Genomic DNA, 26,818 nt, shown 5'->3' on the forward strand with positions numbered 1-26,818 from the left:
GTATGTATGAACGATTGCTTGATGGTACGTGAACGATCTTCGGATATTGCACGTACTGTCAGGTTGTAACGTTATAAATATGGTAAGTATGTATGAACGATTGCTTGATGGTACGTGAACGATCTTCGGATATTGCACGTACTGTCAGGTTGTAACGTTATAAAGATGGCAAGTATGATATGTGTGTTTATGTGTATGAACGTAATAAAGTTAATAAAAGAAGGAAATGACGGTTGTATGGTTGTATGGTTACGAAAAGGGTACCGAGCCCTAATAATACTCGAGGTATGATGTATGGTTGTATGGTAACGAAGAGGGAATCGAACCCTACTAATATTCGAAAACAAGGGACCAGACCCTAATAATATCTGTGATGTTAGGGACCAGACCCTTATAATATCTGTGACGTTAGGGACCAGACCCTTATAATATCTGTGACGTTAGGGACCAGACCCTTATAATATCTGTGATGTTAGGGACCAGACCCTTATAATATCTGTGACGTTAGGGACCAGACCCTTATAATATCTGTGATGTTAGGGACCAGACCCTTATAATATCTGTGATGTTAGGGACCAGACCCTTATAATATCTGTGATGTTAGGGACCAGACCCTTATAATATCTGTGAGGTTATAGGGCGAAAGGCTCTTTAAAACGTATGATTATGAATGTAAAAAAAGTATGTAAGTAAGAAAGAAAGTATGTAAGTAAGAATGAAGGCATGAGTACTTATGTGTGTATGAAAGAAAGTTATGAGGTTAAGTACGTATGTATGTAATAAGGTATTGTATGGTATTGTATGATTAACTAGAACTCACTCAGCGTAGCTGACTTTTAGTATGCACGCAGGTGAGTAGGTTGAGACAGCTGGCTTGAGTGGAGGACACATGGCAGAAGACTAAAGCCTGGCATCTGAAGATCTGATATGTTTTATAAGTTATGTTTTGATTTTGAATGACAAGAGGAATGTTTTAAGACATGATTATGAATCGATATGTAATGTTTTATGAAAGTTTTATATTCCGCGTAAAGTTTTTAATTAACTCTGATATTTAGAACTGTGTTCATGAGTAAATCCAACACGAAAGTAGGGTTACCGGTAACGGGGCCTTACATAGCACCCGCAGGGAATTGACGCCAGGAATACCTTGGCAACCAAGTAACAATAAGACGGGTGCGGGTACAGTGTTAAGGCAAAACCCTTCACATACCTAGCACCCGCAGGGAATTGACGCCAGGAATACCTTGGAAGTAAAGTAACCGTAAGACGAGCGCTGGTACAGTGTCAAGGCAAAACCCTTCACATACCTAGCGCTCCGCAAAGAATTGAAACCAAGAAGGATCTTCTGGGCAATGCTTGCGGAAACGGGAATAACATCCCCGCATAGCGGGAACGTCCAGAACTACATTGTTTGAAGCTCCAGGATGGAATTTCTGGTTTTAACATTATTGATCACTATGTTCAAAACTACCAAAACATCATGGAGAATCCACACAAGTGGGACTCAACGCTCCTGACTTGCGAGGAAGTTACAGACCTACCCGCATCATACCCAAAGATCAAGCAGGAAAGTCGGGAATTTCTGCAAGTGACATAAGGACTTCCGCGGGAAGAATCCCCATGGAAAACCTTAAAACTAAACCCTTTTCAAAACCCTTTACTTAAGTCCAAAAGTTCACCTCACTTCATTAAACATTCATGAGAAGAACATTGGACTGGGGGGACTTTAAGAGGTAGGTCCTAGCAGAGCCCAGTTGGACCCGCAAGACTCACCTTGAAGAGAGACGTCTGCGCAGAAACCAACTGGATCCGAAGGATCCACCATGCTCAGAGACGTGACGTCCTTACGCGCAGTACGCAAGCTGTTCCGGCAGGAAATGCCTCCCAATGGTGAAGTACTCCGCCTGATCCCGCAGCTGCGGATACAAGCCATCAGGGAAGGCCACCCGCGCAGCAAGGCTACACGCACAAGGCACTTAGCTCTCAATAATTCAGTTGTCACCTGAAGGAATGAGCAAAGCCGGGAACAATCCCGCACAAAGGCGGGAGGGGGAATTCTCCCGCCCAAATAAGCCAGTCCGTACGATACGGGAAGATCTTCTGTACTGTACCTGACGAGGTATGGGCAAAAGATCTGACCAAAGATACGACAGCTCATTGACAACAGTATGGCGAGCAGCATGCTCTTGTACTGTATGTCACTATTAGCCGCTGCCTACTCACCAACTCCTGTCATACCACGTGCATAGCCGGCAGTTGGTGGAAAAGGAATAGTACACAGCAGGCCTGGTCACTGTCAGCCGCTGCCTACCCACCAACTCCCAGCATGGCACGTGCGTAGGCCACAGTTGGTAGAACAGGAATACTATTCAGCAGGCCACACCTCCTTGGAAACCTACCTTCGGCTATAAATACCCCAAATGGTATGATCATCTCATCTTATCACATTATCATCATATACTATCTCGTATTACATATTATATCTGATATCTGCTCTAGCAATCTCTTAATATACATTTATATTTAAGAGCAATCTAGTCTGATTCTCACGCCGGAGGGTGGTCACAAGGAGGAACCCCCCCTTCTCGGTGACGAGCTCACGGTGTCTGTTTTGCAGGTTATCAGAAGAACCATCTTTGCCGGGTCTAACCCCTCGTGGGAAACATCTATCTAACCCCCAGGTTATCCGTAATCTGCCCGGGGTCCGGTTAGTGTTTCTTCAGAGTAGAAAATCAGGGCATAAACGTTGACAAAAATGCAATAATTCATAATATAGTCATTTAAAACTCTAATTTGAATAATTAGGAGTTTTAAAACTATAATTATGTGATGTTAAAGAACAAGTCCTAGGACGCATGCTAAATAATCTAATCTAACAATATAATATTTTAATATCAATAATTAACAAAAAAAAACAACTATGTAATAGTAATTAGAGGTTTAAAGGTGGTTATGTGTAGTCAATAACGTGTAGTGTTTTAAGTAGTGAACTTAGAAAATTATATATATCGTGATATTTTTCAACTTCTGTAAATGTATATATAAATGGTAAAATTCTCAAAATAAACATAAAAAGATCTATTTTTGTCCTTCAAACTTTTGAGAAATTTAAAAATGTCTCAATCTAATTCATCTTTAACCATGTATTAGAAAGTCTAATACGTCACGTTGTCAAAGACGTGTTAGACTTCCAACACATGATCAAAAGATGAGTTAGGTCTCAAAACAAATGGTCAACGACGTGTTAGCATTCAAACACATAGTCAAAGACTTGTTAGCTTTTTGTTTGTATTTTTTGTTATTATATTACTATAACTAATTTACTTATATTTGGTTTTTGTTTTATACCATTTAATATATGTAGTCAATGGTGGTGGTCGACGGTGGTGTTCAAGTGGCAGTGGTGGTTTAATAAACTGAGTTACCACTTACCAACTTGGTTTTGGTTTAATGATCACTTCCTTAGCCAATCTCATCTTCAAGATATATAAAAGTATACAACATATTGAATATTGAAATTTGGAAAGTTAAACTTAAAGTCACATGATAGTTAAGGCGTGTGACATAATAAATTAAATTAAATAAAAAACTATATTCACATCTTCTCTTTTAATTTCCAGCTTGTAAGCAAACTCTCATAGTCTCATAAACCCCTATATAACCACCACTCATCTCCATAGTTTTCTCCTACTTCAATCCATCTAGCCGGAACCCTTAGCCATGCATACCCCCGCTGGCAGCCGAAGCCACTCCAACACCACCACGCCTGGTGGCAGCAGACGAAACTCTAACGCCGTTAACATAGAAGAAGAAGTAGAAGAAAACAATGAACAAATCCATTTGGAACAAACACCTGATCATCTAATTCCTGAATATGTTGGTTTAAAGCGTCACGATTCGTTAGATATCGAGGCGGCTAAAATCGGTGGTCACCATGGGCACCATAATACTAAGGTTAGCATGTATTAATAAATTTTTGACTCGTATATATCAAGAGAATGTCCACCTCGAATAAAAGAAAGAAAGAAATCTTATATGTCCATTACTAACCCGGCGGACCCGACCACTTTTACATGTCAATTGCATATTTTCTCGTCCTATAACAACGAAATCTGTCATATTTACAAGGTTGGGACACATAAATCTGGTAGGGACTCACAAAATATATCATTGGTCCTCAGTCCTGACATAAATTTACTCGGAACTTAATTACAAAAAAAATGTTCATGGCTAACGAAAATTTTTGTCGGTCCTCACCAAATTCAATTATATGTAATTACAAATTTTGGTCGGTTTTAGAAAACTGGTTGGTTCGACCAAATTTATACGTGTTACCATGTAATTGGTCGAAAATACTGTCTAACAATATTTTAAATAAATATTTATGGGATTTTAGATCCTATTGGATATTTTCTTGATTTTGTAAAGTGAAATGAACATTTTGGTACTATATCTTGCATATTTTTATATTTTCAATGACAAAATGAATTTTTTTGTGTAATTATAAGGATTGGGGAGTGATCCTTCGACTCGCCTTCCAAAGTATTGGGGTCGTCTATGGTGACATCGGGACATCACCCTTGTACGTGTACTCGAGCACGTTTATTAATGGGATCAAGCACCCGGATGACATCTTGGGCGTTTTGTCTTTGATCTTCTACACCATCACATTAATTCCGGTTATTAAGTACGTGACAATCGTTTTGCATGCCAATGATAACGGTGACGGTATGCATTTTTTTCTTATTTTTTTGATTAATTCTTTGTTTTTTTTGACAATATCAAAGAACTTATTTGGATAGAAAATATTATATCATAAGTATATTATGATTATTATGAGTATATCCACTTAAAAATATAACCTTTTTTTGTTATGTTAAGCAACAATGCTAACAACTAACAAGGTACTTCGGAAAATTCCCCACTACTGTCTCACGTAGAAGTCTAGATCGTGTCTCAGTCCCAGTAACTCTTTGTATTTAACACGTGCTTTTTAGTGATGAAATTTGGGTTAAATGTTTAGTGAAAAATAATTATGAATGAATTAATGTTCAAATAAGAGGGATGATAGTATGATAATGAGAAGTGAAGACTTGAGCTAAAGACTGTTAAATCTCAAGTTTGAATCTGATTCCAACTGGGTTTTATCATAGTGAGCTTCTGAGTTGTGATGGTTTTTATTAGAACATAAGATTGTGGACTTACGCTACTCTACGTTGTTTGTGATTATATGTGTATAAGGTTGCATTTTGTAATTGGGTTATACCGGATTGGTTGGTCCTTCAAATAAAATATAGATGATTGTAACTAAAATAATATTTTATTCCAAGATTTGATGAATCAAGGTTAGATCTACGTTAATGTAGGTTTTGTATGTCATAATATTTTATTAACGAGTATTTCGTAATAATGCGTTGACTTTGCGAAACCTAGGAAAATAATTAGTTTCTAATGATTTATGGTTCATTTATTTGTAACATAATGCATGCACCCTTAAATGATTAAAATATATACAAGGGGAAAAATATTTAAAATAATGTATGCATTATTTTTCTATATTATTCATCAGTTTTTATAAAAAATTATATAAATTATGTGTATTAATTTTCTTGTACTTATATAATATAATAAACCGGATCATTAGTCATGATATAATCTGGACTTATAAACGTATAAAAAATACTTGATTGTGAAGTATAACAATCATATTTTCTTGTTTTCTAGACCATCTATGGAATCACTAATGAATTTCTTTTGGATATGTAACAGGTGGTACATTTGCGTTGTATTCGAAATTGTGTCGATATGCAAAGGTAGGATTAATCCCAAGCGAGCAACCAGAGGATCGAGAGGTCTCAAATTATCAACTTGAGTTGCCAAACAATCGTAACACAATATCATCAAAGGTCAAGAACATTCTCGAGCAAAGCAACTTTGCAAAGTCCGCACTTCTTTTTGTTGCTATGCTTGGGACTTCTATGGTCGTTGGTGATGGCATCCTTACTCCTTCCATATCCGGTGATTGCCTTTATTCTTTCTTATTGTTCTCATTTACTAGCATCAGTGATTTCTATAATTTCTAACGTATCTAATTCTCTATATAGTGTTATCGGCGGTATCAGGACTTAAGGAAGCAACCGATTCCATGACAGAAGGTAAATTTAATACATTTGACCCGACTGTGTCTTTTTTTATTTAATCTTTTTGAGATCTTTATGGAGAAAACGTGCTTTGGAACCACGAGTACTCATTTGTGTCATTTTAGGTTTGAGGGGCTTAAACGTGCTCCGCCCAGAAACCACATTGACGCAAATCAGAATTCTCTTCTTTTAAATTATTAGATTTTGTGTATCACTTTAGATTGATAGTAGTGATTATTACGATAGCAGGTAATAAAAAATATATCGGCAGATGAACTCTTACAACATGTGTAATTACAGCTAATTAAGTAATTATTATTTTTATAATAATAATAATAATTATTATTATTATACAATAATAATTCAATATTAAATAATCATTTTAAATATAATCCAAACAGAAAGTCTTACTCGAGTTAACATATAGTTTTCCTATAATAAATTAAGATTTAAGATTTACTATAATACAATTTAACCACTATCTGTCACGGTAAATTAAGTAAAATATAGAATTAAAGAAATAAAGAAAAGTAGAATATATAACACCAAAACTTGGGTTTAACTTAAGCATGAACTCATATATATTGTTAGAAAACGCAACCAAGTCGAGCTGGCTTGTTTAGAAGTCGATTTCAAGCTAGGTTTGATGTTTTGAATAGAAATAAATAAGACCCAACTGATTGTATGTCAGTAATGATTCAATGTTGTGTGGCAGTCCTTTGCCATGAACCTTACCCGCATGGGATGAGGTGGTGTTACCATGTGGTTTGAACGCCATACACCCTACCCATATGGGTGCCCCGTCTTCTCTAAAAACAATAAAAATAAATAAAACACAATTTTCTAACGTCTAGGAAATGGATTTATGCAGGGAGGATTGTCATAATATCAATAATAATCTTGATAACTTTATTCATGGTCCAAAGATTTGGAACTGATAGAGTTGGCTACGCTTTTGCCCCCATCATTTGCGTTTGGTTCTCGCTCATTGCTGGTATTGGTGTTTATAATTTCATCAAGTTCGACCCTTCAGTTGCCAAAGCCATTAATCCTAAATACATTGTCGATTATTTCAAGCGAAATGGAAAAGAAGCATGGATTTCACTTGGTGGAGTAGTTCTTGCCATTACAGGTACATTGTGATCAAAACTAAAGGGTGTTAAACATGTCGTGTTCATGGGTTAGCGGGTCCAACCCAACACCCATCTGAGTTTTCAAAAGTTTTTCTTTTTATATTTTTTTATTGTTTCCACTTTAATACTTTTTAAAACAAAATAAATAATAAATAGGTCAAAAAGCTTGGCCGCGAACCCAACCTATCAATGGGTTCACATGTTCGACCTAAAAATGACCCACACCTGTTATTACCATGTCCAAACCCGTGAATTTCGTGTTAAATTCATGTCGTGTCAGAAATTCACACGTCGTATAAAAGAAGTTATGATTTTGTTGTGGTTTTAGACTTTTAGACTATATAATATCTTGTTTGATTGTAATAGGAACCGAGGCCATGTTTGCTGATCTTGGACATTTTACGGTCAAATCGATACAAATAAGCATGGGTTGTGTGGTTTATCCGGCTATAATCACAGCCTATAGTGGTCAGGCATCTTGGTTAAGAAAGAATGACGAACATGTTGCGGACACATTTTATAAGTCGCTTCCAAGTGCCTTATACTGGCCTGTGTTCGTGGTGGCAGTTATGGCCGCGATTATAGCAAGTCAAGCTATGATATCCGGGACTTTCTCCATCATCAAACAATCGCTTTCTCTAGGATGTTTTCCTCGTGTTCAAGTCGTGCATACTTCGGACAAGTATGAAGGACAAGTGTACATACCGGAAATGAATTATCTTCTTATGATTGGGTGTGTTTTAGTTACCGCTACCTTTAGAACTACTGAAAAGATCGGCAATGCTTACGGTAAGAGTTCGATTTACACATTTATTTAAAAGAAAAACGAGAAATTGTCAAATATGTAATGCGTGCTTGCATTACTAGAAAACTAGACATTTGCGATGGAAACTGCGACCGAGATTGTAGCAGTTAAAATCTGTTACTAAATAGCTCTCGGTCGCATAGAGATCGCAAAATGAATTGCTCTTAAAGGGGCTTTTTTTTTGTCATAATGGATACACAATTTTCTAGTGTTATCATATTTTATATATTGTGGTGTTTACTAATACGTTGAACTCTTACTAATTTTGTCTCCTAATCTATGAAGGAATCGCGGTGATATATGCTGAGACTCTAACATCAGGATTTTTGGTGGTGATCATGCTTGTTATATGGAAAACCAATATACTTCTCGTAATATTATATGTGCTTGTGATTAGCTCCACGGAATATCTCTACTTAAGTGCGGTTCTGTACAAATTCGGTAAAGGTGGATACTTGCCATTTTCGTTTGCTCTTGTGCTAATGTTCATAATGTGCACTTGGAACTATGTTTACCGAGCGAAGTACAACTATGAGCTCGACCACAAAGTGTCACGTGAAGCCATAAAAGACATTGTTACGGACACGAGCATTAGTCACATGGGAGGACTTGCTATTTTCTATTCCGAGCTTGCCCATGGTATTCCACCAATCTTTAAACATTATGTTGACAACGTTCCTGCTTTACATTCGGTTATTGTGTTTGTCTCCATCAAGTCGTTGCCAGTTAGTAGGGTGGCACCAGAAGAGCGATTCTTGTTTAGAAGAGTGAAGCCAAATGAGTTGTATGTTTTTAGGTGTGTGGTCAGGTACGGGTACACAGATGTACGCAATGAGAAAGAGTCATTTGAGAAGATTTTGATCGAACGCTTGAAGGATTACATTCTATATGATTATGGAACCGAACCACAACAAGGTCGTATAGCTGAAGAGGATGTAGTGAAACTAGACAAAGCCTGGCGATCTGGAGTCGTGCATTTGGTGGGAGAGCATGAGATTGTGTCGAGGGAAGGGTCTTCGATTGGGAAAAGGTTCTTGATCAACTATGCTTATAATTTCATGAAGAAGAACTTGAGACAAAGTTATAGTGTGTTTGATGTTCCTCATAAAAAGTTGTTGAAGGTTGGAATGACTTATGAACTATAAGGTAATGTGTTGATGAGATATAAATAAACTGATCAACTACTAGTTTTCCAAATGCTTGGAACATATCCACAAAGAATGTTTAATTGAACATATATATGAGTAAGTTTACTTTTTAGATATGGTTTCTTGAGTCTTTTGTGCTATGGTTTATGTTTTTTATGTCCTTTTTTTTTTGGTTTTGGTTTCTCTTGACTTGATTGAGATTCATGTGTAAATTTCTGAAATGAAAGAATGAAAATATTATGTGTTAACTAGTTTTTATTGACATTTAAAAGTGGGGTTCTCCGGGTTATTCAAATAAGAATTGTGCTATCATTCCATTTTAACTTTATAGAGCTTGATAACAATTAACCCCCCAATTGGGCCTTATTCTTTTCAACCAGCCTAAAACCCAACTTCTTGTTAACCTTGATCAGCCCACAAGACAAGAGCCCAGCCACTTCTTGTAGATGACCAACTTTGTATATAATAATAATAATAATAATAATAATAATAATAATAATAATAATATACAAAACATGTGCGTGACCTTGAATTGATACATTCATACATTTCTTAAAAGTTTTTTTTTATTAAATCCCAAAGATTGAACTTTCGTTTTTTTCAAAATGTATATGTATATATATAAAACTAAAAATTACATATAAAAATATGTATGTGGATATACAAAATAAAACAAAATTATACATTAAAGTCTTATCCCATTAATTCCGATTAACTCTGATTAATCCTGGTTAATCGTTATTCTCCACCCCACCATCCGAGGTGCACATTATCATAATGCCCATAAATGGACTTCCTCAAGTAATTGAATCGAAGGGCCATCTCGCTGTAGATCAAATATAATGAGTTGACTAACCAGTGCATAACCATAAAACCATAAACATATATCCTCATAACCGTCCATATTCATAAATCTAATCATACGTAAAACTTATACAACATCATACTAATGTATAAATGTAAACTCGTATATGCATATTCAATAAAACGTTTTCATATTGGTGTGTAGAAGAATTAGACACAATGTGGATTTGCAAAGGATTTTTCATAATCTTTAAAACCATAACATAGTTTTCATTAAGCATATATATTAGCCCCAAAAACAATAATACATTTTAAGAGTGGGCGCAAATCGATCTCTAGGTTTCCATATGTTCGAACCCAAAATGCCACTGTCCATCACTTTCAAATTATCGACCAGAAACAAATCATTTTTGTACATGTCTTGGCAACCCTCGATAACACCTTGGTCCTTTTCGATGCATGGTATCCTACGAACTCAGTTCGTACACATGGATTTGGTCCTAATTTGAAACCCAAAATCACCAAACGCGATCTCCCATTTACGGTACTTATGGCAGCATAAAACCACGACTATTTGGTAGTAGCTTGAGAGTAAGGAGTTTGTTCCACAAAATTTCAAAAGTTAACAATTTAAAAAAAATCAATTTGTCATCTAATTATAATCTTTGAGTTTAATCCCACTAAACGTATTATTATATTATATAAAATAGTACTAGCTTTAGAACCCATGTAATGCACGGGAAACTCAAAAGAAATACAATTAAACTACATAAATTAAATTATTAAATTAAAAAAGAAACCTATATATATCAAATTAAATAGTTTAATAAATTTTATTTTATAATGGAATATTTATACGAATACGTGTTGCATTCTCACACAATTTCTTCATAATCACAAAAAGATGTACCTAGTGATTTTTATAAGTTTTAATAATCATATCATTTAATGAATTAACGAATTCTAACAAAAGATGATAAGATGATTCATTATAAATGACATGAAAACAGAACATCATATATAAAATTAGCATGACTAAAACACGTTTTTATATTACAGATTTGAAAGAGATTGAATGAGACCTCCATGGATCCATAAATGTTGAATGAATACATGGGTGAATATAATTCTTAGTCATTTATATTTTCTTCTTATTTTTATCTTATTAGACCTATAAATATTATTGATTAATTTTTTCCATATTAATTCATCTCTCTTACACTAAAAATGTTTATAGATAAATTTTGTAGAAAAACGGTATATAAAATCTCATTAAAGATATACATATTTTTATTATACTGATATAAATCTTTGAGTTTAATCCCACTAAACGTATTATTATTTTATATAAAATAGTAGTATATGCATACATATCTCACGTACTTATCTCCAATTTAAATCACAATTTGTCATGGATAACTAGATCAAGTCAAATGTAAGATATGCCAATAATGAAAAATACTAAATAATCATTAATAAAGAATTAATGTACGCGTATAGAGTAAATATAGGATATATTAACTAACACAAATTCTATTTTCTGTAGAGAAGCTGCTTAGCACCGTCATAACTCTTATCGTTCCTGTATATATAACATCCACCATCTGTATAGTTTTATTTTTCACTTCGTTACACCATGGTTACCCCTAGCGGCAGCCAACGAAACGATAGCACAGTTAACATTCAAGACGAAGAAGACAACAATGAAGAAATCAATTTGGAACAAACACCTGATCATCTACTTAACGAAGTTAACGGCTTGAAGCGTCATGATTCGTTAGATATTGAGGCTGCTAACATCCATGGCCACCACGGTCACCATAATACCAAGGTTAATATTAGTACATATTGATTAATAAATGGAAAATTACATAAATAATCAAGTTTGAATAAATTTTTTAAAAAATAGACACAGCCTCTAACCTTAATAGTAGTTTAAATTGAGCCAATCAGGTTTCACCACGTACCTCAAGACGGCTAAATATATGGAAGGCGGTTAAACTTTAGCCGCCACTTTTTCAGCAATGTAGAAAATCATGAAAAGTGACATTAGACCGATCGAAAACTGTCACGTGTCTAAAGCCGACTAAATTTAGCTTACAAGTCTTAACCGCCTTCTCCTTTTTAGCGGCTAGAAAAGGAGATGTCGGCTATGCCAACATCGTGTTTTAGCCTACAACGAGGCGGCTAAGACTTGTAGGCTAAATTTAGCCGAATTTAAACACGTGACAGTTTCTGACTGGTCCGAGGTCACTTTCATGATTTTCAAAGTCCAAAGAGTGACCGCAAAGGCTTAGTCGCCTTTCATATTTTAGCCGGTTGGGGGTACGTGGCGAATCCTGGTTTGCTCAATCTAAATGTCTATTAAGGTTGGAGGCTAAATTTCAGTGTCTAGAAAAAAATTGGTTAAATTGTTTATTTCTGTAATTTTCTCATTAATAAAATACTTTTTATTATGTTTTTAATATAATATTATTGAAAATGAAATATTTGTGTAAATTAAGGATTGGGGAGTAATACTAAGACTTGCCTTCCAAAGTATTGGGGTGGTCTATGGGGACCTTGGGACATCACCATTGTACGTGTTCTCGAGCACATTTACTAATGGGATCAAACACCAAGATGACATCTTGGGTGTTTTGTCTTTGATCTTCTACACCATCACATTAATTCCAGTTATTAAGTACGTGACAATTGTTTTGCATGCCAACGACAACGGTGACGGTATGTAGGCATTTATTCTTGATTAATTCTGTGTTTGTGTTGATTATATCAAATTAGCACTTAATCTCTATAATGTTTAATTATGAATTTAGAAAACATCTCAAAGCATTCATTAAGTAATATCTACGCATTTAAAGCTCTTTAGTCACTATTTTGTTTTTACTTAATTGTTAGTTTATATATATATTTATATTTTGTTTAACGAGTATTAATACGCGATTGGATTATATGTATACATGTATGTATATATGTTTAACGCGTGCATGCGTGTATGTGTGGAGCATTGGTAACTTACTTGGGTTTTCCTGTGTTAATATAGTGGCTTTTCAAAAAATATGTATGTATGTGTGTATATGTATGCATGCATGTATGTATGCATGCATGCATGTATTATTTTTCTATAAAATGTGAAGAAATATGAAATTGTAGATTAATTTGTTACACACAATTTTTTCCGAAATCAAAAATCAAAATTGCATAAAATCAGCTAATTTGTTGCTGTTTTTCTATAAAATGTGAAGAAATATGAAATTGTAGATTAGATTAATTTGTTACACACAACTTTTTTCCCAATACAAAATTGCATTAATCAGCTAACTTGTGTCTTGTTTTTTAAACAATTGTATGCTCTTGTTTTTCTAGACTATCTATATATGAATCATTGGTATTTTTATAGCACATGGTAGTCAAAATAGTCCTAATGAATTTCTTTTGAATATATATAACAGGAGGTACTTTTGCGTTGTATTCGAAATTGTGTCGATATGCAAAGGTAGGTTTAATCCCGAGCGAGCAACCAGAGGACCAAGATGTCTCAAATTATCAACTTGAGTTGCCAAACAATCGGAACAAAATATCATCAAAGATCAAGAACAATCTCGAGCAAAGCAACTTTGCTAAGTATGCACTTCTTTTTGTTGCTATGCTCGGGAATTCTATGGTCATTGGTGATGGCATCCTCACTCCTTCCATATCCAGTGATTACTTTTACTCTTTCTTATTGTTCTCATGCACTTGCTTGCATCGAAAATTTTAATAATTTCTAATGTATCTAATTTTCTATATAGTATTATCTGCTGTATCAGGACTTAAGGAGGCAACCGATTACATGACAGAAGGTAAATTTAAAACATTCGACCCAACTCTGTCAAAAAGAAATAAAACACAAATTTCTAACATATTAGATATGGATCTATGCAGGGAGGATTGTCATAATATCAGTCTTGATCTTGATAACTTTATTCATGGTCCAAAGATTCGGAACTGATAGAGTTGGCTACACTTTTGCCCCGATCCTTTGTGTATGGTTCTCGCTCATTACTGGCATTGGTGTATACAATTTCATCAAGTTCGACCCTTTAGTTGTCAAAGCCATAAATCCTAAATACATTTTCGATTATTTCAAACGAAATGGAAAAGATGCATGGATTTCGCTTGGTGGAGTAATTCTTTCCATTACAGGTACAACTTGGTAATAATAATTTTGGTAATTTTGTTACAATTTTATTAGATTATATAATATGTGGTTAAATTGTAATAGGAACCGAGGCTATGTTTGCGGATCTTGGACACTTTACAGTCAAATCGATACAAATAAGCATGGGTTGCGTGGTTTATCCGGCTGTAATCACCTCGTATGGTGGCCAGGCAGCATGGCTAAGAAACAATAGTGAACAAGTTGCTGACACGTTCTATAAGTCGCTTCCAAGTGCCTTGTACTGGCCGATGTTCGTAATGGCTGTCTTGGCCGCAATTATAGCAAGTCAGGCTATGATATCTGGGACATTCTCCATCATCAAACAATCGCTTTCGTTAGGATGTTTTCCTCGGGTTCAAGTTGTGCATACTTCGGACAAGTATGAAGGACAAGTTTACATACCGGAAATTAATTACCTTCTAATGACCGGTTGTGTTTTAGTTACTGCCACGTTTAGAACTACTGAAAAGATCGGCAATGCTTATGGTAAGAGTTTCGACATCAAATTTCTAACAACCAAACGTTATAATTTTCGGGTCGGGTCAGGGAACATGATAAAGATAAGATATCATGATTAATATACAGTCATTAGATAATACATAATAATATTATAATATCATTAGAACAAAAAGAAAAATAAAACACTGTATATTTATATTGACTAAAACCGTATGACTAAATCCGAACCAAAAACCAAACCTTCGGTTTTATGATCTTTTAAAAGCGTTTGGTATCGGTTTTCGATTTTTGGGTACGGTTCGGTTTTGGATGCGGGTTTTTCGGTGTTGCTAATCGAGCCAAAACATTTTGGGCTAAAAAAAAAACATTGACTCAAGATATTGAAATTAGGCATGATATTTTTTTCCCTTTAAACTAATGATTAATATAATATTGAATATCTGGGCTTTAAATATTAAAAGCTAAGAAAAAATACATTTAAAATCAAAAACAAAATCAAACCTAAAAGTACTAGTATTATTAGTTATTATATGTAGCAACCAAATATATTTGTTATTAACTATATGTTAAATCTAAACAAATGGTCATCGGTATATGTTGTTTTAATTGTTACGGTTAAGTATTATGGTTATTTTAATTTTTTGGTTATTTCGGTTCGGTTTTGTTTTTTCGGTTCTTAACAAAATTCAAAACCGAACCAAAACCAATATTTTGGTTTTTGCTAAAGTTCAAAACCTAACCGTCGGTTTCAATTCGGTTTGTTTTTTTTTTTAGGTTTTATCGGTTTTGATTCGGTTTTTTCGGTTTTATGCACACCCCTATTATATAGTGTTTCCATGAGAAAAGCTAAATAAAATTCATGTTTGTTTAAAAAAATCAAGTAATTAAATACTCGGATGTAACATTATAGTCATTATTTGTACATACACATACACACTAAAATTTGCATAATCAAACAGTTTGTGGTGGTTTTTATTTTCTAACATGTTACTCGTACTTCTGCCTCGTATTTATGTAGGAATCGCGGTGGTATTTGCCGAGACGCTAACATCTGGATTTTTGGTGGTGATCATGCTTGTTATATGGAAAACCAATATACTTCTAGTGATGTGTTATGTGCTTGTGATTAGCTTCACAGAATATCTCTACTTAAGTGCGGTTCTATATAAATTTGCCAATGGTGGATACTTACCATTTTCATTTGCTCTCGCGCTAGTGTTCATAATGTGCACTTGGAACTATGTTCACCGAGCAAAATACAACTATGAACTCGAGCGCAAAGTGTCACATGAAGCCATAAAAGACATTGTTATGGACACCAGCATTAGTCACATGGGTGGACTTGCTATTTTCTATTCCGAGCTCGCCCATGGCATTCCACCAATCTTTAAACACTATGTTGACAACGTGCCTGCTTTACATTCGGTTATTGTGTTCGTGTCCATCAAGTCGTTGCCAGTTAGTAGGGTGGCACCAGAAGAGCGGTTCTTGTTCAGAAGAGTGAAGCCAAACGAGTTGTATGTGTTTAGGTGTGTGGTTAGGTACGGGTACACAGATGTACGGAATGAGAAAGAGTCATTTGAGAAGATTTTGATTGAACGCTTGACGGATTATATCAAATATGATTATGGAACCGAACCACAAAATGCTAGTTTAGTAAATGAGGATGTTGTGAAACTAGACATGGCTTGGCGATCTGGAGTTGTGCATTTAGTGGGAGAGCACGAGATTGTGTCTAGGGAAGGGTCTTCGATTGGGAAAAGGTTCTTGATCAATTATGCTTATAATTTCATGAAGAAGAACTTGAGGCAAAGTTATAGTGTGTTTGATGTTCCTCATAAGAAGTTGTTGAAGGTTGGAATGACTTATGAGCTATAAGGTAATGTGTTGATGAAGAAGTAATCCATGAAGAATGTTTCATTAAACATAGATATGACATAAGGTTTTTTTTATGTGGTTTTTTGAGTTTTTCATGCTAAGGTTAATAATTTATGTCTTTTTTTTTTCCTGAAATGGAAGAATGAAAATATTATGTGTTAATTAGTTATTGTTATTGAATTTTGGGTGTGTCAAGGTTAATGAATTTGGCTTATTTGAAAGCCAACTCATTTTGTTACAAATCACTAGATTGCAATGAGAGATAACCACAATCAATAGTCACAAGATCAAGGTATATGAAACAATAATTTAAAGCTTAAAGCAAATACAAAAGCGAATCAAATGTGAAACTCTAAAAAAAAGGGACAAGAACACCCGTGTACTACATTGTTGCTAATTGTGTGTATGGCTTGACTCCAACCAATGTCTCAATTTATAGCCTAAGCACGATCGGATGTTTGTAGAAAAAAGAGCCGTTAGATTCAATCACGAAACCATGAACCCAAAGCCTTGCAATCAACAACTAGTTTGGAGTGAAGAAATAGAAGGAAACCATGTCGGAGTAATAAGGAAGGTGTGAACGTTCATAATGAACTTCATGAAGCCCAACATAACAGAACAGACAAAAGCATATGATTAGAAATTTAGAGCACATATAAACGTATTTGTAGGGGTATGGTACTAAAACCCGGTTCTACGACCCTAAATCTATTATGTTTGGCTTATTTTATTACATGGACTAATACAATGTTATTGGGCTGAGGGGGTTTTGTGGAGGTAACCCTAACTGGGCTATGCCCATTAGGGTATCATGATGGTGGCCATGAGGCTCTCTATATAAGGAGGTCTCCACCTCCTTATTAAGGGGTCATGCTCAATAAGAGCCACCACCACTTTTTTGTGTCTGTGAACAAGAAATCCTTAGGATATCTTAGCAGTCACCTCCACACCCCCAAAAACCATTGCAGGTCTCAAGCAGCTGAAGAAGAAGATCAAGACGTGGTTCGTTCATCTCGAAAATCCGTGGAAACATCGTCATGGATCAGGTCAGATTCATTTCGTGCTTCGACATTGGCGCCATCCGTGGGACGGCAACGAACTACCCTTCGATCTTCATCTCGGCTGTCGGATCTCTCCCAGGAAAAACCCAGATCTGGAAGTTTACAGAAAAAGGCTTCAAGGCTTGTTCTATTAAAGCTCAAAAAGATCCATAGATCTAAAAAGAGGCTTCCAGATCTGGGCAAGAAGAAACGGCCTGATTCAAATGATCAGGTCTCCGGATCTGTGATGGTTTTAAATCTGCTCCGAGCTTAAGATCTATCTAGGTCTGATTTACAGATCTAGGTCTAGGTTACAGACCTGGATTTTAGGTCTAAAGTTGCAGATCTGACTCTAAAATTGCAGATCCAGAAATTACCAGACTTCCGCCGCCATGTACGCGCGCCCGCGGATTCTCACTCCGCAGCCGTGCATGTGCCGCCGCGGAAACCACCATCTGGGTTTTGCGTAAGAGACCTCCGCCATGCACGCGCACTCACGAGTCACCACTCCATCGCCGTGCATGCGCGCATCAGGCCTCGCGCCAAACTTCAAAGGTTGGGAATCCTCATAATATCCCATATGGCTACGCGCCAAACTTCAAAGGTTGGGAATCCTCATAATATCCCATATGGCTACGCGCCAAACTTAAAGGTTGGGAATCCTCATAATATCCCATATGGCTACACGCCAAACTTCAAGGTTGGGAATCCTCATAATATCCCATATGGCTACGCGCCAAACTTCAAGGTTGGGAATCCTCATAATATCCCATATGGCTACGCGCCAAACTTCAAAGGTTGGGAATCCTCATAATATCCCATATGGCTACGCGCCAAACTTCAAAGGTTGGGAATCCTCATAATATCCCATATGGCTACACGCCAAACTTCAAGGTTAGGAATCCTCATAATATCCCATATGGCTACGCGCCAAACTTCAAAGGTTGGGAATCCTCATAATATCCCATATGGCTACGCGCCAAACCTCAAAGGTTGGGAATCCTCATAATATCCCATATGGCTACGCGCCAAACTTCAAGGTTGGGAATCCTCATAATATCCCATATGGCTACGCGCCAAACTTCAAGGTTGAGAATCCTCATAATATCCCATATGGGTACGCGCCAAACTTCAAGGTTGGGAATCCTCATAATATCCCATATGGCTACGCGCCAAACTTCAAGGTTGGGAATCCTCATACCATATGCTCACGCATCACATATGGTCACGCATATTACACATGCTTACGCATCACATGCTCACACATCACTGTCTACGCGCACGAGCATGCAACATCTGCGCGTGGCGCATAACACAAAACCAAAGTCTACGCGCACGCGCATGCAACATTTGCACGTGGCGCGGGACATAAAGTAGCTCGTAAGCCGCCTCACGCGCGAGCTCTACTATTATTACAGCCCGTAAGTCGCCTCACGCGCAGGCTTTATTATTCATACAGCTCATAAGACGCCTCGCGCGCAAGCTGTTATTATTCTTTTAGCTCGTAAGACGCCTCGCGCGCAAGCTCTATTATTATAGCTCGTAAGCCGCCTCACGCGCAAGCTTCATTATTCTTACAGCCCGTAAGTCGCCTCACGCGCAGGCTTTATTATTCATACAGCTCATAAGACGCCTCGCGCACAAGCTGTTATTATTTTTTTAGCTCGTAAGACGCCTCGCGCGCAAGCTCTATTATTATAGCTCGTAAGCCGCCTCACGCGCAAGCTTCATTATTCTTACAGCCCGTAAGTCGCCTCACGCGCTGGCTTTATTATTCATACGGCTCATAAGACGCCTCGCGCGCAAGCTGTTATTATTCTTATAGCTCGTAAGGCGCCTCACGCGCAAGCTTTTATTATTTATACAGCTCGTAAGACGCCTCGCGCGCAAGCTGTTATTATTCTTATAGCTCGTAAGACGCCTCACGCGCAAGCTTCATTATTATCATAGCTCGTAAGCCGCAACTCGCGCAAGCTGTCATTATTCTTATAGCTCGTAAGTCGCCTCACGCGCCAGTTTCATTATTATTACAGCTCATAAGTCGCCTTGCGCGCAGGCTCCATTATTGTTATAGCTCATAAGTCGCCTTGCGCGCAGGCTCCATTATTATTATAGCTCGTAAGTCGCCTCACGCGCAAGCTTTATTATTATCATAGCTCGTAAGCCGCAACTCGCGCAAGCTGTCATTATTCTTATAGCTCGTAAGTCGCCTCACGCGCTAGTTTCATTATTATTATAGCTCGTAAGTCGCCTTACGCGCAGGCTTTATTATTCTCATAGCTTGTAAGACGCCACGCGCGCAGGCTTTATTATTCTCATAGCTTGTAAGTCGCCTCGCGCGCAGGCTTTTATTACAACATGTCACCATCATGAAGAAAACCTCCCAAAACTCAAAAGACAATAAAGACACGGCCAAAGAAAAGGGAAAAAACCGCCTCACACCTTATAAAGTCCAGCGCTCCACCTAGACGCTTGCGCGCCCAGGAGCAACGCTGGACTTGGGGGGCTTGTAGGGGTATGGTACTAAAACCCGGTTCTACGACCCTAAATCTATTATGTTTGGCTTATTTTATTACATGGACTAATACAATGTTATTGGGCTGAGGGGGTTTTGTGGAGGTAACCCTAACTGGGCTAGGCCCATTAGGGTATCATGATGGTGGCCATGAGGCTCTCTATATAAGGAGGTCTCCACCTCCTTATTAAGGGGTCATGCTCAATAAGAGCCACCACCACTTTTTTGTGTCTGTGAACAAGAAATCCTCAGGATATCTTAGCAGTCACCTCCACACCCCCAAAAACCATTGCATGTCTCAAGCAGCTGAAGAAAAAGATCAAGACGTGGTTCGTTCATCTCGAAAATCCGTGGAAACATCGTTATGGATCAGGTCAGATTCATTTCGTGCTTCGACAGTATTAAATTGTACAATTGTAACATTCTGAAATACAAATTTGAGTTAGTTTTATTTAGAAATTTAGAAGGTGAAATCAAATTAGATTCAGAAAAAAGAAAAACGATCTTAGTTGGAAAATTCAAGTTTCAGGTAGTTTAATTCAACTTGAATTAAGAACAAGAATACTTTTAAAACTTAAATTAGCCCTTTTCATTTTAAATACGGCTCAAAATTAACTATATATTATTTTGGATAATAAAAACAAATTTATAAAACTAATAAATCATATCAAATGATTAAAAACTAAAGAGTAGTATTCCATTAAGAGGCTACCTCTAAATTCGTCAGAGTGTTTGGTTCATTTAAAAGACACTTTTTAATGGTTTGTGAAGCATCTTAATAATTAAGTCTCATAGACATGCTTGACAAATTGACCTTTTAAGGCAACTACTTAGTCGAAAACAAGCATACGACTCATGGTAAATTGGACGACTACACCGCCATTGAATGCTTACTCTTAACTTGTCAACGAAACCTATTCTAGCTTTAGAATTCCTACTAGAATACCATAAGAAAGAAAAATTAACAAATTCATTTGAAGTAATATCACGTTTATTCAATTCATAACGAATATCTTATCACTCCAAAATCTCCAAAGCATCCATCATGTTGCCCTGGCAACAACTTCAATAACTTCAACTTCAACAAGCCAAAATCGACGGGGAACAAGAAAGGGGAAACGTCATCTCTAGCCAAAGAGCCACGCCGGTCCAAGCCACTACAATAATAATTTGTACATGATGAAAAAGAATGTTGATGCAGATTAAATGAAAACTCAAGTTTTGTGATTTGTGATTAAAGATCAAGTGACGAAATTAATTCATGCAATATCATATGGGAATTATTTTATTTCAAGGCTGGAAATTGGATGAAAGAATGGTCCAGAGTCCATCTAATTAATAGTTGTGGGCTACAACAAAATGGGTTGTTAAATTGGTTTGTGGGCTTATCAGTCGGTCAGAACATAGGAGGTCACGTGGGCTTTGGAACGGCGAATTAAGGGAATAAAATGCAGGTTTTTTATTAGCACAGAATACTCAGTTCCGGACCTAACCCGGTGTACTCGACCCTCATGGGACGACTGAAGCAGGTACTTTGAATCGACCCTCAATATTTTGAACAATAGTTAAATTTGCGCATTTTCAAAAATTTCTACTTTATTTGAAAAATGTGTATAAGAATCCACGATTAGGAGAAAAAAAAATAATAAGTAACTATTTTTTGGATTTTTTAATATTGCGTCTAGTAGAGACTTGTGGGATGATTAAGACGGTGGGTCTCTTATTCAAGTTTTATTTGACTCGCGGGTATTTTTTCTTCATTTTAGGCTTCCATTTCTTCATTTTAAGAGTGCCAATTTTATTTTTTATATGTGGGGCATACAACAACCGGTGGCCTTTTGTTTTCACTTAACAGGGCTATCGATGACTTGAGGGATGACTAGGATGCTGGTTATTTCAATCGACCCTCAAACAATAGTTAAATCTTTGCATTTCAAAATTTTCTACTTTATTTTAACAATTTGTATGATAATCCACGATTGTGAGAAAAAATAATAAATAAATAAATGTGTTTTTGGATTTTTAATATTGCGCCTTGTAGGGACTCGTGAGATGATTAAGAGGTTGATTCTCTTATTCAAGTTTCATTTGACTCGTGAGTATTCATTTCTTCATTTTAGGCTTTCATTTCTTCATTTTAAAAGTGTCGATTTTGTTTTCTCTATGCGGGGAGAGCAGCAACCGGTAGACTTTTGTTTTCACTTAACGGGGCTATCGACGACTCATGGGATGATTAAGAAGCTGGTTATTTCAATCGACCCTCAATATTTTGAATAATAGTTAAATCTTTGCATTTTCAAGAATTTCTACTTTATTTGAACATTGTGTATAATAACCTACAATTGTGAGAAAAAATAATAAATAAATAAATGTTTTTTTGGATTTTTCAATATTGCGCCTAGTAGGGACTCGTGGGATGATTAAAATGGCGGTTCTCTTATTAAAGTTTTATTTGACTCGTCAGGTTTTCATTTCTTCATTTTAGGCTTTCATTTCTTCATTTTAAAAGTGTCGATTTTGTTTTCTCTATGCAGGTCAAGCAGCAATCGGTAGGCTTTTGCTTTCACTTAACGGGGCTATCGACGACTCAAGGGATGACTAAGAAGCTGGTTATTTCAATCGACTCTCAATATTTTGAATAATATTTAAATCTTCGCATTTTTAAGAATTTCTACTTTATTTAAACATTGTGTATAATAACCCACGATTGTTAGAAAAAATAATAGATAAATAAATGTTTTTTGGATTTTTTTAATATTGCGCCTTGCAGGGACTCATGGGTGATTAAAATGATGGTTCTCTTATTCAAGTTTTATTTGACTCGTCAGGTTTTAATTTCTTCATTTTAGGCTTCCATTTCTTCATTTTAATAGTGTCAATTTGTTTTCTCTATGCAGGTCAAGTAGCAACCAGTAGACTTTTGTTTTCACTTAACGGGGCTATCGACGACTCATGGGATGACTAAGAAGCTGGATATTTCTATCGACCCTCAATTTTTTTTAAACAATAGTTAAATCTTCGCAATTGTTAATTCAACTTAATTAACGTAATTAGGGAAAAGAAATTTTGTAGGAATTTCCCTACCAGTGCCCTAAGTTAGTCGCCCGAATAATTTATGTTGAATGCATGTAACCATCCAAATGATATATTAAACATCGAGTTAGCAAGTTGCAATCATACTTCTTTGAATGAAAATTACGTTTAAGCATCCAAATGGGTGTTCATCATAGGCATGTGATTTGCATTCATATATGTGTGATTGATTTTTCGTTGACTCAACATAAGGTCTATAGTATGCCACCCCATTGTGCTCAGTGCAGCCTAGTTAGTAAAGGATTAGATGATTGGTGTGCTCTAGGTTAGTTGTAGGATCAATATTAGATATGTCCATGTAGTCAACTAAACATTATTATTAACGATCAAGTCTTGCAACTTAGTAACCTAACCCGAAACCGGATTTCTTTGCACGTTCTTATCTTTATAACCACTTAATTTTATCGTGTCTTTTGCATTTTCTTTACAAATAAATATAATGTATGTATAATTTTTCATATGTCACTCGTGAATACAATACTCTAGTTACCTACGTTTTTATTAATTTTTACATGACTTAAACGACGGTCATCTAAACCACGTAATGAGAGGCTATGTGATGTAACTTATAGGAATAAGAACTAAATATTATTACCTTGAGGAAAAAGTTATTCGGATGGTTTAAATGGCATCTACGTAGTTTATGCGTTGACTTTTGAAATTATTTAAATCATGGTTCATTGTGCCGATAAGAGTTGACTCTGCCCAAAAATATTCATCTCTTGCAAGAGATTAGGTTCAAGAAAGTATAAAGTGGCGAATATAGGTGTTGGTTCATAAATATATTTGTGTAATTGGGTTGTTTCAAAATATCCCTTTTCAAAGTTTTTCTTTTTATATATTAACAACTAGTTTTTGATCAAATATAGTCATTTATGTTATTTTATGGCAATTCGTCAATTTGTGTTTATTACATTCGGTTTCTTAGCCTCGGAGGCTGTGGTTATTTTGACAAGAATTCAGCGGTCGTGATTAGTAATTTTTCGGCTCCTAAAATTCAATGCTTTGTTTTTAGTAGGATCATATTTGCTATTCAAAATGCGGTTGTAGCACAACATGTTGCTCGATTACCTGCCACTTTAACTGTTCAAACATTCTCGGGTTTTTCACTCAAAAAGAAACAAAATTGGATTAGATCATCGAATTGTGATATCATAAACACTTGTACGTATGCACTTCATAAAAGATTAGATTCCAAGATAGGGGTACAAAAATCAATATAGCCTATAAGTAGGTTAATTAGCTAGGATGAGAATCCGTTATAGATTAACTTACAGGTATCTGGATCTTAACAACTTACTAATCAACGAGATCAGGTAAATACATCGTTTGCGGTTTTTTGAGCTGATTTATCCTCTATACATAATAAGAACTAGCTAGAATTAATCAAAATTAACAACTAGTTGTTTAGTTAAAAATGTTGATACTTAACCCACCAAGCAAAGATATCATGCTTGGACCGAGTGGAGAATATTTTCATGCATACTTTCTCAATGTTCCTAGATTTTTTCAGGTGAAGTGCTTGCCTGCACCCACTTGTCCAAATTTAATGCCATTGGAGAGCTTTAATGGGAATATTGTACTTTACACACCTTATTTAACAAAACTCTAGTTACAATAATAACATATAATTATATAAACAACATTAATCATCACCGAGAAACAATGAATTCTACCATATAGCGTCTTAAAATCGTATAAGTATATAATTACAGCATCACACTATGTACTAATTATATAAGTACAAAACGATTATAATAAAGTGGCAGATAAACGGGCAACAAGTTGCGCTGCAACCCCATTTTTAATAGCAAAGTCAATCCTGCTAATTATGTTATGTAACATTTGTAAGGCATATAGAAGTCAGATTCGAGATTGTACGCTTTTAGTTCATCTGAACGAAACATGTAAAAGTTTGTTGCGAATTATCTTGTTGCTTGACTCCTTCTATATGGCTAATCTTATTCTAAACTTTTTTAAAATATAAGTGCGAAAATTAATGAATATCTCATCCATTTAGGACTTGTTTTTATTTGTAATACTTGGTAAAATATGAATCGGGTCTAGTGTTCTTCGGTTTGAAAAATTTTCCAGTCAATGAAACCTGAATTTGAGATATGTTAGGTTTTAGTTTCAAACAAAAAAAAACGATTTTTTAACCATGCCTGATCCCCGTCTATGTTTGGTGTGTTAAAGAAGAAAGGCTAAAAAGCCCTAAATAATGTATTAAAAATTGTAGGTTTTTTAACATTTCATGATAGAAAATTACAATTATAAAAAACACACAACATAAGTATAGTTTAAAAAGTCAAAACTATATAATGTAACATGCTTTCAAAAAAAAAGGTAAACAAAGGGAAAATGTAAGAAGAAAAAATAAAATAAAAATAGTTAAAATCGAAGAAAAGACTATTTAAAAGGATTAGCGGCGTAGTTTATTGTCTGTACGTTTATCTTCTATTTCGATATAAAAGAGTATATATATTATTTGTACTTCTTATTTTATTGCCGTCTTACAAACAAAATAAAGACAAAATTATAAATTTTATCCTTTAAACATATACAATTTATGTATCTTGACCTTTGAAAAGTTTATTTGTAAACGGTGTCCTTTACATGCCATGTTTATTCGATTTTCATCTTTTTGAATAAATGACATCCAAAACTTCCGTTAAGCCTTAGCATGTGAGGGTATTTAAGCCTTTTTATGCATACTATTTAAGAATATATAATTAAAAAACAAATTAAATATATTATTAGAAAAAGAAACTAAATAAAATATGTTAAACCAAAACCCCGTTAAGTCTTGGCATGTTTGGATTTAATTGATTTGGATGACAGTTAGTATAAAGGGCAAAAAGTGAATTTATTTTGTCATATAAAAGACACCGTCTGCAGATAAACTCTTTAAAAGACATGATCCATAAGTTGTATATATTTAAAGAACAAAATTTATAATTTTGTACAAAATAAATCAAAAGTCAACAGTGGAAGTGTGGAACTTGATTTTTTTAGGGAACATTTTAGACCCTTTTTTTTATAAACATTTCAAAATCCAACTATAATAGCAAGATGAATGCATAGTCGCACATACCAACATAATTAGATTCCCACAAATTAAACCAACGATAATAAACACTTATTTATTTCCTTCAAAACACTACGTAGTAACATAAATATTCCTAACCATCTACCTAACCACTATTTTTATTACTAAGTGAAAGGAAAAAGAAATATATAATAAAATAAAAATAATTATATTATATTATGTTAATAAAAATTATATATTTGTTTGTTAGGCGGCCGCACGTTAATAAATAATAACTTAATTAATACCATACCAATAATAGTAATTTTTAATTATAATATTACAAATTAAAATCAAAGTGGACCTAACTGTCCAACACATGCATATATAAACCATTTGGGGCCAGCCAAATGATAGGTAAAAGTTTGATGTCGGTTGGCCTCTCAAGTTTGAATCTTGATGGCGACACGAGTTTTTTATTAGAGTGTCCCTTCCCAGAGAGCTTGCTCTTGTGGGCGGACAACTCCTGTCAAGTGGCAGGGGGCTCGAAATTTTCTCGTGGAACGCCTAG

General features: G+C 35.5%; 3 protein-coding genes across 3 annotated transcripts; all 3 read left to right on the forward strand.

The window, feature by feature from the left end:
• Positions 1-3,628: 3,628 nt before the first annotated feature.
• On the forward strand, positions 3,629-9,417 carry LOC143574397 (potassium transporter 19-like). Its single transcript, XM_077059038.1, has 7 exons — positions 3,629-3,957; positions 4,512-4,731; positions 5,773-6,021; positions 6,108-6,158; positions 7,015-7,275; positions 7,643-8,065; positions 8,367-9,417. Exons 1-7 carry the CDS (start codon positions 3,724-3,726, stop codon positions 9,224-9,226), a joined length of 2,298 nt encoding a protein of 765 aa, XP_076915153.1. The 5' UTR covers positions 3,629-3,723; the 3' UTR covers positions 9,227-9,417.
• Positions 9,418-11,669: 2,252 nt separating this feature from the next.
• Positions 11,670-14,232, forward strand: LOC143574392 (potassium transporter 19-like). Its single transcript, XM_077059033.1, has 5 exons — positions 11,670-11,864; positions 12,538-12,757; positions 13,486-13,734; positions 13,825-13,875; positions 13,958-14,232. The coding sequence occupies exons 1-5, from the start codon at positions 11,670-11,672 to the stop codon at positions 14,230-14,232; spliced, it is 990 nt and encodes a 329-aa protein (XP_076915148.1).
• A 43-nt stretch (positions 14,233-14,275) lies between these two features.
• On the forward strand, positions 14,276-16,637 carry LOC143574398 (potassium transporter 5-like). The gene is made up of 2 exons (XM_077059039.1): positions 14,276-14,720; positions 15,712-16,637. The coding sequence occupies exons 1-2, from the start codon at positions 14,309-14,311 to the stop codon at positions 16,569-16,571; spliced, it is 1,272 nt and encodes a 423-aa protein (XP_076915154.1). The 5' UTR covers positions 14,276-14,308; the 3' UTR covers positions 16,572-16,637.
• Positions 16,638-26,818: the final 10,181 nt, after the last annotated feature.

This window comes from Bidens hawaiensis, unplaced genomic scaffold (genome assembly GCF_021521415.1).
Source record: "Bidens hawaiensis isolate Kalapana, Puna unplaced genomic scaffold, B.hawaiensis_p1.1 tig00026906_1, whole genome shotgun sequence".
NCBI lineage: Eukaryota > Viridiplantae > Streptophyta > Magnoliopsida > Asterales > Asteraceae > Bidens > Bidens hawaiensis.

What these genes read in the sequence shown, in the direction of transcription:
- LOC143574397 (XM_077059038.1), top strand. Translation starts at nt 3,724, where the DNA reads ATGCATACCCCCGCTGGCAGCCGAAGCCACTCCAACACCACCACGCCT. An exon ending in ATGGGCACCATAATACTAAG is followed by an intron (nt 3,958 to 4,511) that starts GTTAGCATGTAT and finishes TGTAATTATAAG; the next exon opens with GATTGGGGAGTGATCCTTCG. An exon ending in CCTTACTCCTTCCATATCCG is followed by an intron (nt 6,022 to 6,107) that starts GTGATTGCCTTT and finishes TTCTCTATATAG; the next exon opens with TGTTATCGGCGGTATCAGGA.
- LOC143574392 (XM_077059033.1), top strand. Translation starts at nt 11,670, where the DNA reads ATGGTTACCCCTAGCGGCAGCCAACGAAACGATAGCACAGTTAACATT. An exon ending in ACGGTCACCATAATACCAAG is followed by an intron (nt 11,865 to 12,537) that starts GTTAATATTAGT and finishes GTGTAAATTAAG; the next exon opens with GATTGGGGAGTAATACTAAG. An exon ending in CCTCACTCCTTCCATATCCA is followed by an intron (nt 13,735 to 13,824) that starts GTGATTACTTTT and finishes TTTTCTATATAG; the next exon opens with TATTATCTGCTGTATCAGGA.
- LOC143574398 (XM_077059039.1), top strand. Translation starts at nt 14,309, where the DNA reads ATGTTTGCGGATCTTGGACACTTTACAGTCAAATCGATACAAATAAGC. An exon ending in AAAGATCGGCAATGCTTATG is followed by an intron (nt 14,721 to 15,711) that starts GTAAGAGTTTCG and finishes GTATTTATGTAG; the next exon opens with GAATCGCGGTGGTATTTGCC.